General features: G+C 44.0%; 1 protein-coding gene across 7 annotated transcripts in view; it reads right to left on the reverse strand.

Annotated features, from left to right (window-relative positions):
• CENPU (centromere protein U) overlaps positions 1-15,305 on the reverse strand; it is a 111,584-nt gene that overhangs the window by 71,165 nt on the left and 25,114 nt on the right. For all 7 annotated transcript variants that reach the window (XM_073607258.1, XM_073607227.1, XM_073607243.1 and 4 more), the window contains 2 exons: positions 13,395-13,446; positions 9,556-9,679 (listed from right to left, as the gene is read on the reverse strand). In XM_073607258.1, coding sequence (XP_073463359.1) covers positions 9,556-9,679; positions 13,395-13,446 — 176 coding nt within the window. The remainder of the gene's footprint in view (positions 1-9,555; positions 9,680-13,394; positions 13,447-15,305) is intronic.

Consider the following 15,305-nt stretch of genomic DNA (forward strand, 5'->3'; position numbering starts at 1 on the left):
CAACGTTCTGGAGGCCCGAAGATGAGCCGGAGTGTCCACCAAACCCAGCAGACAAACTGCCACCATCCGGGGCACATCAATGGTGGTCACAGAGTATGTCCGAGACCACCACTTCCCAGAAAATTGGAATATTAAGGAATTGCCAGAATATGTGGATAAAGTCTGCTGAGTCCGCTGCACACCGCCAGCACTCTGCAGAGACGGAGGGATATATTCTGTGTAACCGCGCAGGCATGAGATAGATCCTATGTAAGATTTTGTACTGAATTAACCTTGTAGAAACCAGCTGTGAGAATGCACACTCCCATGTTTCTTCCCGCCCTTCATCATCTAGGTCAGGGACATCCAGCACCCATTTAGATTTAAGAGTTTCCAACCCTGAGTGGATAGAGGGAGCCATTGTCTTATAGATAGTTGAGAGGGGTTTAATGAGGGTATCATCTCTAAGTATTTCCTCTAGGTTTGAGGTATAAAAAGTTACTGGTTGTTGTTTGAATTGAATTTGAAAGGCTTGTCTCAATTGTAAATATCTAAAGAAGTATACGTTAGGGAGGTCAAATTGCAATTTTAAAAGGTGTCAAAGGGTTTCAGTTCTCCAGCTATACATATCTGCTCTAAATATTTAATACCCTTCCTGCCCAGATCTGCGGGTCAGGTATAGAGGCAAATTCCGGTAGTAATGGATTGAGCCATAGGGGGGTATGTTGTCAGATATGATCTGGGGGGCTAGGACGTAGGCCTGCACCCAGGCTTTCAATACAGCCTTCATGGATGCAGTCAAAAGAAGGGAGGCAGAGGCCCCTCTAAATAAGAGGTTTTTAAGAGCCTCAAAAGAACCTATGCAGGAAGCTTCTAATACTACCGCATTGGACTCATTCTGTGTGAGCCAGTTATGGGCATGTGTGAGCATTGCTGTCAGGAAATATTTGTAGAGATCTGGGCACGCCAAACCTCCCTGCAGCCACGGTCGCTGCAAGACTGTCAACTTAAACCTTGGTTGTTGTGAGCCCCAAATGAAAGCAGTTAAACTAGAATGAATTATTTTAAAGTATTTTTTGGGAATCCACACTGGACCATGCCAGAGCACATAGAGAAAACCAGGTAACAACTTCATTTTAAACTGGTTTATGCGCCCTATTAAAGTCAAAGGGAGATTGGCCCATACTTTCAATTTAGATTTCATATTGTCGATAAGTGGAACTAAATTTAAGACACAATATTTGGAAGTATCCGGGGAAATCTCAATACCCAGGTATCTGATCCTGGGTGACCATGCTAAAGGTAGAGATGGGTCAGCTCCGTCTCGGACCTCTTTGTCAATAGGTAAAATTTGTGATTTTCCCCAATTCATTTGTAGTCCAGAATAAATGGAAAATTCAGACAGTATAAGTAATGCTTCTTTAAGAGATGGCCCTGGGTCATTGAAAAACAATATGAGGTCGTCTGCATACATTGCTATCTTTTCCATCAAGGTTCCTGCACGGATACCAATGACAGTGGAGGCCCTCTTTATGGCCAGTGCCACCGGCTCCATCACAATAGCGAACAGACCCAGAGACAATGGGCAACCCTGTCTCCTACCCCTCCTAATTGGGAAGGGGTCTGAGAGCTTGCCCCCTAGTTTAACTTGGGCTGAAGGGCAGGAATCTAACAACTGCACTCATTTCAAAAACTCAGGCCCGAACCCCATAGCCTCCAGTACTGAGAGCATATAAGGCCAGGCCACAGAGTCAAAGGCCTTCTCAATGTCAAGTGCTGCTAAGACTCTGGAGGTGGATTCAGTTGGAGGTAGCTGCAAATGGGTGAAGACCCGGCGGACATTGATGTCCGTGGACTTCCCCGGTATAAACCCTGTTTGATCGATGCTGAGTAGGTCAGGAATAATTTTCATCAATCTAGTGGCTAAAATTTTAGTTAAAATTTTTAGATCGTAATTCAACAAAGAAATGGGCCTATATGAGGCACATTTGGAGTGGTCCTTTCCTGGTTTAGGAATGAAGACTATATGGGCCTGATACATAGAGGGGGGTAGCGTCATTTTTTCTAAATATTCAGCGAACAGGCTGTGTAGTTTGGGTGCCAGAGTTGAGATGTACATCCTATACCACTCTCCTGGGATACCATCTGGACCCGGAGTTTTCTTCCCAGGAAAAGAACGTATAGCTGCTTTGATTTCTTCTAATGAAATGGGTTTGTCAAGAAGTACCACTTCTTCTGGTGAAAGTGTGGGGAGGTCTAGGGTACTGAGTATTTCACAGTTAGCGGTTTCTGATGGGCCTGGGACTGCGGAGTACAACTGGCTAAAATTTTCAGTGAATTCGTGTAGAATGTTAATGGGACCAGATGTCACAGTATCATCAGCACAGCTTATGCTTGAAATCACTGTTCGAAACCTATGATCTGCTACTAGATTAGCCAGCAGTTTCCCATTTTTTTCTCCGGACTCAAACACCCTGCCAGCCACAAAGCGCAGATCTAAATGCGTAGCCGAAGCCATATGTAAAGATAATTCACGTCTTGTCTGCGCAAGTGGCTCGAAGTTGTTCACAGTCGGGGAGCCAGTAAAGGTTTCCGCTGCTTTTACCTCCTCTTCCAGGTGTTTTATTTGTGATGGCAAGTCTAATTTGACTGCTTTAATGGCAGATATATATTCACCCCGTATATTTGCCTTAAAAGGCATCCCATACCATAGCTTGTGAAGTGGATCCCTCATTAATTTCCCAATATTGGTTAAATTTGGGTGAGACGAGGTCTCCCACCTTCTCGTCCTGTATCCATTTGGGCGCTAGACGCCAGCAACTGGAATTCCTGGCATCCTGCAAGGCCATACACAGTTCTAAGGGGGCATGATCAGAGAGACCAGGGGGAAGATAGACTACACTTTAAAGGACCTGCTGGTTAAAGGGAGGAGATATGTAAATATTGACAAAGGCAAATATCATAGCATTCATTTATAATAACAGGATAATATATCTGCCCAGTGGATCAGTAATAAGATGTAACACCTTATACGGCAGTGGATTTGTTCAGAAGGATTGCCACACCCCTAGCGTAACCTGAGTAGGTAGCGTGGAAGGCCTGCTGAACCCATGACCTGCATAATGCCAAGATCTTGTTGCCTGTAAGAAAAGAATATGGGTTCTGAGGTAGTTCAGATATTTGAACATTAGAGCCCTCTTAAACTTATCATTGAGCCCTCTAACGTTCCATGATAACAGTTTCAAATCCATAGATCAAATAAGGAAATACATGGTCTGAGCAGGAGAGACCCAAAGAGATGTATATAATGTACATATTGTGTGAGGTATGAGGAGTTGATATCTTGGAGAACCCTGGGGGGGGGGGAGGATTTGCGGTAGTGATGCATAAGTTGAAGAGCTGAACCAAAAAAGGAATCTGGAGCATAGTACGCAAAACAAAAAACCTTGATGGAAAAAACAAAAATAAAAATACAACTGTAACGCCCTACTGACCATGAGACCCCAACAATTAACTAGGTCAGTTTCAGTCCCAAAACAATCCTTAGTTGAGTGTACGCTAAGAAACTATGAGCACCCTACTAACAAAGAACTATCAATTTTAACATCTAACAGAGTTCCAATTGCTTCAATGGTGTATTCCAGCTGGGATGAGGGGTTACATCCCAAGCGTAAACTTCAGTTAGCACCGAGATAAGCCAATAGGAGGGAGCGTAGACTTATCTTGTGGAGTCTCGTGTGAATAGCTCGCTTAACGTAGGATTTCCTAGGCATGGGAGGATGGAAAGCCGGCATTTGGGAAGGGAGCAACATGGGAGTCATTCAGAGACAAGTCCCGAGTTGGCAGGAATCCCATGGGCATATTTCTAAAGGGAGTGCCTTTGAAGGGTATGCGATTAGCCGGTCCGCTCAAATAACAAGAGCCACAGCTCCGGGCCTCATAGAAGATGCGGATAAAAGTCTGAGAAGTAAGGCAGCATGAACCCTTGGCAAAAAACGGATCGTGTAGATATAAACATACCGTTTTTAATCAGGAGAAATGCACCTTGGAGAGCCCCCCAGACTTTCATGGTGGAGTAGCCCATCTGGTCTTTAAAGCATCATAGTGAGCCAGGCATCTGCCTCAGCCGGTGTGTCAAAAAACTTGATAGATCCCTCATGTTGAGCTCGCAGGCAACTAGGATAGAGCATCCCATATTTAATGTTGCAGACTTGTAGTCTGCATCGAACGTTGGTGAAGGTTTGCCGTTTTTTTTGACGTTCCGGGGAGAGAAAAAAAAAAAACGGAACATAATGCGTGCATTACCATATTGCAGATTCGGGTGTTTCCTGGCCTCTGAAAGTATACAGTCCCTATCTCGATCGTTTAGGAAACGTACCAGGAAGGGGCATGGAGATGTACCTGGGATAAGTCGACCCATTGGGACTCGATGGGCACGTTCCGCCACATAAGTAGGGGAGACATCTGCTAGTCCCAGCAAGTCCTTAAAGAAGGTTTCCGCAAAATTCGCCGGGTGATCCCCCTCCGAGCCCCAGCACTCTAACGTTGTTACGTCTCATACGATTTTCGGCATCATCAGATTTTGCCACCAGAGCTTTTATCGTGTTTTGCAGGTCGATGAGCTGGTCAGTATGTTGTCCGGTTTGATCTTCCACCTCTGAGATCCGGTTTTCGGATTCAGAGATGCGCCCCCGCATTTTATCCAAATCATTACGGATAAAATTGCACTCTTCTGCCAGATGATCGATCCGCACCAATAGAGATGTCTTACTGCTTTCGATCGCTGCTAAGATCATGTTTATGTCACCTGTGGGGGACTGGGGTGAAGGAGCCACCAGGGTGCCAGCAGGGGAACTGTCCTCCATATCCCCAAATAGGGCCTGTAACTTCTGGAGTAAAGTGGAATCCACGCGTGTGGGTGGGGATGCAGCCTGTACCCTGGATTGTTGTTTAGCTTGCGGTTGCTTCTTTGGAGGCATCAGATGGCTCCTTATCAGACAGGAAGTTTCTGGAGCTGGGATAAGCAAGGATCAGGCATAGAGGAGACAGGGGGACCAGGAGTGAGTGCTGTGGTGTATTGAGACTGCCGCTGTTCACAAAGTTGGCCCTGTGAATCGTCCCTCCAGTAGCTATGGAAACAGGGAGGTGGTTCTATAGCAGCTGTAGGTGGAAGGTTGGTAGACAGATTGGGCAGCTATGGTAGCAGTGAGTCAGATACAGAGGAATTAGGGAGACTAGGATTGATTGTGAGTGTAGCAAGATGGCCGCCACTTGTCACACAGGGACTAGGATTAGGGCTGTGGCCGTTACCCTCTGCACAGATGGAGATGGGCACCCTCTGCTGTGGGGATGTGGTCTGACAGTCTGGGGTGTGCTAGTTTTGGCAGTGGCTTGGGGAGGGCATAGAGGAGTCAGGTATGCTGAAAACGAGCGCCTGGGTGTAGCAAGATGGCCGCCACTTACAAGGCCGGATCCAGTTCGTCCTCCAAGCTGCCGTTGCGGGTTGATATACGGGAGCTGCAGGTATCGATCGGCGAGCGGGTGAGGTCCGGTAGTCGTAGACGGAGGAATCCAACACAGGGACGATCGGGGAGGCTAGGAGTAAGTACAGGGGCCGTGGCTGGGTAGAGCAAGATAGCTGCTACTCCCGGAGCTAGGCCTGAGCCGCGGTCCATCCCTCAGGCAGCTGTAGCTTCAGAGAAAAGCCGCGATGGCGGCTTCGGGCGGCGCGCTGACAGGCTGGGAGATTCCGGGGTGTATGGAGAGTACAAGGCAGGCTCGCTGAAGGGAGAAAGCTGAGGATAGGTTTCAGGATGGCAGGAGCTCTTCACTCACATGTCTGTTCAGGCCACCATCCAGTCACACCCCCCAAGGAAGTGACTTCAAGGGTGTGTAATTCTATGCACTAGAGAAGAAATATTAGGCCACCATCCAGTCACACCCCCCAAGGAAGTGACTTCAAGGGTGTGTAATTCTATGCACTAGAGAAGAAATATTAATGTGTTTAAAAGGTGTTCAAAGGGAAAATATGGAAAAATAAAGAGTGAATGGACTGGCCAAATGAATGTAGAATGAGAAAGTGGTTGTATTGTGTTTAATGAACGCATAGGGTATCATTTAGATTAGTAATGTATCTTAAGTGTGTGGTTAAAATGTACACAACAAGATGTCTCATATTGTGTTCAGGCCCACGCCGGTAACAGAAGGGTGAAATTTGGGGAAAATGTTGCTGCATATATTGAGTCCATGGGGTACTAAAATGTGATGAGAAGGATTTGTTTGAAATAAGAAAATCAGAATGACTATTCTGGATATTTACCTTTTGAATTCCCAGAGTGACATTTCAGTTATGAAATGTTAATGATATAATGTTGTTTATCCATCATTTGTTGCTAATGATCAGACATATTTGCAAAGTTGGGAGACTTCTGAGTCAGAATATGTTTGGGTAAAATGTTCTGTTCTAAGTCCCTCGGGTCCACTTGGGTCCCGGGAATAGAAGAAACTAAAAGAGGTTTAAGTTTTGTTGAAGTTCTGCTGTAATACTGAATTTGGAAAAACATATTGAATCTATATAATGAAAACCCTTGCTGAGAAACATTTTCATTCCTGCATGCTTTACTTATGTTTGAGTCAATGAAGAATATTATTTTTAATACCTCCAGTGGTTAAGGCCTGAATTGATCAGGTAGATTCTGCGATTACTCATGTCGGATGAGGAGTATCTGCCCCAGCCAGCCAGCATTCAGCCCCATACACATGAAGAAATGCCCACCCCAGTCATACCCTACACCCCATTCATACCCTGCCCTATACCCTATCTGGATGAAGAGACGACTACAGCTTTTACATGGAAGTCTTCGTTGTTCATCTTTGTTGTTCAAATACCATAGGAGGTGCTTAGATGACTAAAGGCGGACTCCTGCTGGAAAGTGTTCTTGGGAATGACACCTTGAGGGGGAGCCAAATGACGGAAACCCGAGGTACAAAATTCCCGTGAGCACCACATGAGAGAGATCCAGATGTGCCAGCCCGAAGACCCAGGTCTAGCCCAACACATCAGTTCCAGTTTGTCTGTGGATATCAAGTTCTGTCCTTACAAAGAGGCAGTGTTTTGGGGTAGAGAAGTCATGTCTGTACATATGAGTGATCACAGAATTAAACCAAAGGTTTTGGGAAAAGTTGAGGAGAATGAGAGTTATAATGTGGACATTTCTTTTCGTTCCTTTTTTTGCGAATTTAATTAATTTTTATTTGGCCTAAAGACTGTCATGCCCCTCCTACTTGTTTTTATGGACGGTCACGCCCCTTCCTCTCTTTTGCATTCCATGGACAATTGCTATGCAGCTGAGATTACATGTTTGTTGTTTTCTATTTTTGCATGTTTAGAAGGTGGTCCAGGTGAGGGCTTGGGGGCATATTGGGATTGTTGTTGTAGTATGCCCGGAAGTGCTCGACCACTTCAGTGTGTATACTGTTTGGAGGGATGCTGGCATGAGCACTGTACTATATATGTATTGGTTCATATGTCATCCACCAGCTTCTGTGTTCTGGAGGGGGCCTTAAGGTTATATGTGGCCCACCCGATAACACCACTAATAACACACTCATTGGACACAGAGGGGATGTGTATTCAAAGCCTGAGGGAACTCCATAGTGTTTGACACCTCAGATCATGCCTTAAAATCACACTATATATGCCTTCATGCATGCCTCTGACCCCCATACTGAGATGGCTAGGCTACTCTCACAGCTTGCCCTTGCAGGATTCTCTGAAGGTGCCCAACGGGTCCTTAGGCAGAAAGCCACTGGTCTTGGGCAACGGCACATACATTTGTTGTGGAAGAACATGCCATCCATGGATTCTCAATGATTCGAAGGGATGGTGTTACTTGGCCTCATTGGTTCCGATAATGGGAATTCTCGGGGACAGTGAGGAGCGTCACTTGCTCAAGGCTAGTGTTCATCCTAAATGCCCCCTCAAACATCGTTATGCCAGGTCATTCTTTTTGGAAAAGGACATGACCTGGGCATGGTTCCCCTCTGGAACCTAAGGGGGTATTGACATGATGAAAAGGCTGAATAATTACTTGGGAACCCCCTGGGTAACATGGGATGGTTTGGTTTCAATGGAGTATTTTCCTGTATATGGGATATTGCTGTGTGTATTGTAGTGACTTTACTCCTGGCATTATTTCTGTGTACCTGCTTTGAGTTTGTTATGTGTGTGTCACAAATGCAGATAATTCAGTCACCTTCGTGTCTGAAAGAGGGGATTGTAGTAATATGACTGAACAGGAGTGACTCCATCTTTATAAGTTCATATAAGATTAAACTTGGGTTAATCTGCTAGTTAATTTAAGTTCTGTATTCACAGACTAACAGTTTTTGCAAGGCACACATATAAGAAATGTTTTCTTGTGTAAGGGCCCTTTCACACTGGGGCGGTTTGCAGGCGCTATTGTGCTAACAATAGCGCCTGCAAACCGACCCGAAAGTGCCGCTTTCACACTGGAGCGGTGCGCTAGCAGCATCTTCGGAGCGGTGAAGGAGCGGAGTATATACTGCTCCTTCACATTGAAATCAATGGGACAGCGCAGCTATACAGCCGGCAAAGCGCCTCTGCAGAAGCGCTTTGCGGTGGTTTTTAACCCTTTCTCGGCCGCTAGTGGGGGTAAAACCGCCCCGCTAGCGGCCGAATACCGACGGTAAAGTGCCGCTTACAATAGCGGCGCTTTACCACCGATGCTGCCCCAGTGTGAAAGGGCCCTAAAAAGGGGAACACCAAAGGCATGACTGAGTCATGGAAGCAGATGGCAGGGTTACTATGGCTTAAGTGGTTGGGCATTTGAGTATTGATGATATGTAATGATATGAAATGTACACCCCTGTATTAAATCACTCCCATGTTCTATGCAATAATTGGTTGATAATAACGTATATAAATTGTATACCCAGCCAGAATTAAGTCAGATAGCTTTGAACATCGACTTTGACTCATCTCTTCTTGTGTTCACAAAGAAGCTATCTCCTCAGTACTGCAGTACTGAGTGGGTCTTGTGAGTGTGGCAATTGCCGTGATTATACCTAGCTGATCTTGTCAGGTATATAGAAATACCATTTGATTCCACTTCATGATTCAGTGAGTGAAGGGGCACCACCCTCAAAACATGTATGCAGATCAGTATCTTACTTCGCTGGCTGCATGTGTATTCTAGATCTGTCACCCTTTTAGACTATCGAAGCCTGAGACAGCTAGGAAATAAGCATTTTCAGATGGGAGAAAACAATGACAGGCTCCAGCATGGCTGTTTATAGTTGCACTGGCTGAGGTACTAGTGACCACAAAGGCACTTCGGAAAATCTCCCAAAAGGAGTACAGAAAGCAAAAAAAAACTCTGAGGTCTAACTCTTTACTGTTCTACAAAAAGTAATTAAAAATATAAGTTTTACTGCTGTCTGTAACCCAGTAGGAGACATTCTGTAGCAACCGATGCAGAAACAGATAACAGTCCACTTAAACAGTAATCCATTAAAAAGTAACTTTACCCATGAATTGTACATTTGTCTACTTACTAAAAGATTCTTCTGAAAAATCATCCTGCAGAGCTTCCCCTGCCTGCTTCAAAATGGTGAAGGAATCCAAAGCGGTTTGTGTTAACTGAACAGACTTCCTTTTCTTGCCGTCCCTCTCTTTTCCCTTAACATAAAGTGAATAGATGAGAAAGTGGACCATTTTTGTGTAGCATTTACAGGATGAAAACAGTTAATTATGGGAAGCCGAGTTCTGTACTCCAGAGGAAGTCCGTGTCAGACCAGCATGTAGCAAGTGCTGGCCAACCCAACATAAAAACTTCTTATCCCTTAGATTTCTGTTTACGCAAAAGTTACCCACTTATATTCATAGCTTGGCAACGTAATGAATAAGTGCTCTATTGGATTTTTATTTTGGACGTTTTTTTTTTTCAGATCCAAAATGGCTTTGAAACATCCAAAGAAGATCGCACTGAACTCGTTCTCATGTATGCATGACATTAATGTACCGGGGGGAGGGTCTTTCCACTTTGTTTCTCCATAACATTCCGTTGCCGGACCGACACAATGTGGTTTCAACAAGACGATGCCCCACCACAGTCTGCTATTGCTGTGAGAATTTTTTTAAATCAAACTTTTCCTAACAGATTGGGAAGCAAGGTCCATTCAAATGGCCCCCAGGTCTTCAGACATAACACAACTGTATTGAAAGCATATGTTCATACTAAAACATCAATCAGCTCTATTCTGGGAGTGTTGAATAAAAAATTAAAATGGCCTTGCTGACCATCACTTAAAAGAAAAGTGCACTTGTTCTTCAGAGTCCCTCTCCCCTTGGTGACCATTTGTCCCTGGTGTTTTTTAAGTGTGCAGTTTTTGAACACCAAAGTGCCTTTTTATTTAAAATCTAACCAGTTGCGTGTACCGTGCAGTTTCTCAGAGGATGGCCTCATTTGCGGATCCACTGAAATAAACAGACTGTGGAGCATGTGAGTAGATGGTTGCAGCACTGGCCAGATTTTAAAGGCTGTGTTGTGTATGTAGGTTGTACAGTAAAGATCACCAGTCTCAGTGATCTAAGAAGATTTTATTTACATACTCAACACGTGGTGTGTCTGTACTTTATAGATTTATGGACTAGATGGCCCGTCGTTAGTCAATCTCTGGTTTATGGCATATAAAAGATTTGTCTGTTAAAAAAATTATCAAACAGCATCCATAGTAGTTGTGATCTCTACTCCAAATTTGACGCGTTTTGTGTTTTAGACATTTTTTTTCCTTGACTACTGTACTCTCATTAAAACATTTACAGTATGTAGCGATAATCCTAAATTTTGCCCTCGTTTGCTAAATCGTATACCACTCAATAACAAATAAACGCCATTCAAGTACAACTAAAGGCTGCAACATGACAGCCTTAACAAGTACCAAATCCAGTTAATTATGTAATGCACAAGTTCATTTACCTTTCTTGATTCAAATACTTCTTTATCCCACCCAAGCAGAGGAAGTCACATTAGGTATACTTCACTAGCAGGATCAACAGGTATTTGTGGGACTTTGCTGGGGGCATAAGAGAAAAGTGCAAGTACAAATGCACTTACTGTAAAATTGTGCTGAATATCCCCAGCTACATCTCTGTTGTACCCCACAGTAGAAAATCCTTTACTTCAACCGGGGCTTACAAACCCAGGTTTCCAGACAGTGAAAACAGGTAAAACTAGAATGAAGCATTTTGCAAACCTTTTTTTGATCCAGAGTAAGGAAGAGTTCAGGCGTGTTTGTAAACCGCACGTGCAGAGCCTGCCAGGAAGTTGTGACTGTGGAGCGCTCATCACAAGCAGTGAGACATTGTCCTGATGCGCGGCTGCAGAGATCGGGAAAGGTCTCACTGCCTGTGATTAGCGCTCCTCAGTGCAGACTTCCTGGCGGGCTCTGCACGTGCAGTTTGCGAACATGCCTGAGCTCATCCTTAATCCTCAGTAACTGACATGCAGCAGATCCCATTATACTCCTCTCTGGGTTTCTGGGGAATGCGACAATTTCACCATTTTTGGTCTACATTGCCAAAGACTTCTACTTGTCCACAATGTGAATTACTATGCTTCACAAGTAGTTTTATTGGATTGCCTTTAGTTACTCTGACTATATTTCTATTCTTGCTACTCCCTGAGCTTTGATAAAACAGGCAGGCTTGCAAATAGAAGGAACTGGTTGTTGACATTGCGAGGGGTCCTTGCGCCCCTCCCACTTTTCTTTTTTATATTATTCCTCTTTCTTCCTACAATCCAATCCCCCCTTATGCCTTGACCTTACAGCGTTTCCCTGCTCTACTCCTTTTTTCTACTTCCACTTACCTCCCTTACTCCCTCTTCCCATATCTTACCCTGCTTTAGCAGGAATCAAAGATGCTATTCCATATGTAGCGCTTACCCCCGAAGGAGCGGCTGATTAATTGTTATATCCGTAACTCACGTTTACCACCTGACCCATCGCAGCCCACACAACCAGACACAGTCCAAATTGCATTTTTCTCCTGCTTTTATTAAAGTAACATGAACTGGGATAGGAGAAGGGTTTCTTTTGAGATGCTCTTTCGTTGCTTTGTAATATTTTCTTTGCCTCTCATGCAAAGACCTAGCAGCATTGTGGATAATAGTAAATCACGCTATGTGATTTCTTCAGCAGGGAAGATGGAAGTCGATTTGATAGAGAATAATTGATAAAGAGTCACTCTGAATAACTTCATCTGCAGAACTTTTTAAGGACAGTCTGTTTCTCTACATGTGAACTTGCAGCTTCACCGTTACCTTTTTACCACTACTTCCAAGTTGAGCTAAAGAAAAGTCACTCTGAATAACTCCTCCCGCTTGACTGATTGGAATCCCGGGGCATTGCTGAACCCAAAGTCACAGGCCATCACCGCCTATCTCACTGACTTGCGTACCAACATCCCTCAGCCTCTGGCAGTACCCTTCCCTTGGGCTTTCACTCACTTGATCAATAGTCCATGTGCCACACAAACGATCGATCACCCAGTTGTCCTCCGCTTAGTTGCTACTTCTTCCGCAATGATTCCTTCAGCCCTTTCCTCCATTATGGCACGCTCCCTTCCCCGCAGGGGCGGCCAACAACACCAGCAACTACATTCTGTACGGTGTCATTTCTTCCTCTATGGAGGCCGTTTCCCCACTCTTCTCGCAAGGGGAGGCTCCGCTGGCTCCCCGGAGGGGGAACCTCTCCCCTCCGGGACCAGGCTGGGCTTCTCCAAGCTCGAACAGGAAACTCCTCACTGACCATGTGATCCGGCTTTTATACGAGAGTCCCGGGGCATTACCAAACAAATTAATGATTGACCAAGACTCGCATACAAACCACCTGCCACTCAAATCCCAAATGAACAAACAGGCCTGCTGTAATGATACAAGCCTGCCTAAATTTACACACACACACACACACACACACACACACACACACACACACACACACACACACACACACACACACACACATACTTTTTTTCCTTCCTATAAAAGCTTGTCATGAAGCAAGAAAATTTGAATTGTCTTCTGAACAACCCTGTCAATGCCTCACACATCTACATAGAAGATAAATTGGGTGCAATCATTTAATGCTAATAGCAAAAGTCCTGTTTACAAGACATTGTCCTGAGATGTGATGTAGCGTTATGTTCGTGTTGTTAATAATTCAAACATATATGATTGAGGTAATGTATACATATAATGTAATGCCTTGCTTCATTCCGTGAAAATAGATTAAATATAAAATTGTGCTGCACGATATATTTTCGCCCATAGTGTTACTTTAAAATCTTTATCACAAAATAAATAGTAAAACAATGATTATGAAGAACCACTTACCTTTCTTGGTAGCTCTCTGGCCTCAACATTTTCTCTATATAAGCTTGTTTTCCTAAACATAACACAACAGAGTTGTGAAGGAAAAAAAAAAAAAAAATATATAAAATCACAACTACATAAAAGTACAAGACCATTGTTATCTATTATTTGGTATGTGGGCTATTGTGCTGTCTATATCTGAGGTTCCCAAACTTTGAAAAAAACATTTACTGTTACACATACCAAAGGGTTAAAATATAAAAAAATTGACATAAGTAAGAGGGTGCTGCCCCAAAGAAACCAATCAGCTTTTGATTGATTGCCATGAGCACCATCCCTTTGCTTGCTTTTCATAACTGAGCACCGAAAGCTTAAAATAAATAAATAATATAGGATTTTTATAACAGCTTACCTGTAAAATCCTTTTCTTTGAATACATCACGGGACACAGAGCCACATTAATTACTGTATGGGTTATATGGCACCTTCAGGTGATAGACACTGGCACACCCTAGACAGGAAGTTCAATTCCCCATATAACCCCTCCCCTTACCAAAAGTACCTCAGTTTTGTAGCAAAGCAATACACGTGTAACCAGAAAGAGGGGAGGGACCTCGGTGTCCCGTGATGTACTCCAAGAAAAGGATTTTACAGGTAAGCCGTTATAAAATCCTATTTTCTTTAGCATACATCACGAAACACAGAGCCACAGTAATTACTGTATGGGATGTCCCAGAGCAATGCTATCTGAGGGGAGGGGACTCCAAAAAAAAAAAAAAAAATGAAGGGTGCAATCAGACCTGAGGACCTGTACTGCTGCCTGCAGCACACTGTGCCCAAAGGCGATATCCTCATGCTTTCTTACATCCACCTGCTAGAATCTGGTGGATGAATGGACTGAACTCCAAGTTGCAGCCTTGCAGATTTGAGCTATGGAGGCTTGGTGATGCACTGCCCACGAAGCACTAACAGCCCTGGTGGAGTGCACTTTGATTTGAAAAGGTGGAACTTTCCTCTTTAAACCATAAGCTTGAATAATTACTTGCCAAATCCATTTGGCAATAGTGGATTTTGATGCTGCCTGTCCTTACATAGTTACATAGTAGGTGAGGTTGAAAAAAAGACACAAGTCCATCAAGTACAACCCATGTGTGTGATTATAGATGTCAGTATTACATTGTATATCCCTGTATGTTGCAGTCGTTCAGGTGCTTATCTAATAGTTTCTTGAAACTATCAATAGCCCCCGCTTAGACCACCGCCTGTGGAAGGGAATTCCACATCCTTGCCGCTCTTACAGTAAAGAACCCCCCACATAGTTTAAGGTTAAACCTCTTTTCTTCTAATTTTAATGAGTGGCCACGAGTCTTGTTAAACTCCCTTCCGCAAAAAAAGTTTTATCCCTATTGTGGGGTCACCAGTATGCCATTTGTATATTGAAATCATATCCCCTCTCAAGCGTCTCTTCTCCAGAGAGAATAAGTTCAGTGCTCGCAACCTTATCTCATAAATAATATCCTGCAGACCCTTTATTAGCTTTGTTGCCCCTCTTTGTACTCGCTCCATTTCCAGTACATCCTTCCTGAGGACTGGTGTCCAGAAGTGGACAGCATACTCTAGGTGCGGCCGGACCAGAGTCCTGTAGAGCGGGAGAATTATCGTTTTATCTCTGGAGTTGATCCCCTTTTTAATGCATGCCAATATTCTGGTTGCTTTGTTAGCAGCAGCTTGGCATTGCATGCCATTGCTGAGCCCATCATCTACTAGGACCCCCAGGTCCTTTTCCATCCTAGATTACCCCAGAGGTTCTCCCCCCAGTGTATAGATTGCATTCATATTTTTGCCACCCAAATGCATTATTTTACATTTTTCTACATTGAACTTTATTTGCAATCTAGTTGCCCAACCCATTAAATTTGTTCAGATCTTTTT

The sequence above is a fragment of the Aquarana catesbeiana genome, linkage group LG01, assembly GCF_042186555.1.
Source record: "Aquarana catesbeiana isolate 2022-GZ linkage group LG01, ASM4218655v1, whole genome shotgun sequence".
Lineage (NCBI taxonomy): Eukaryota > Metazoa > Chordata > Amphibia > Anura > Ranidae > Aquarana > Aquarana catesbeiana.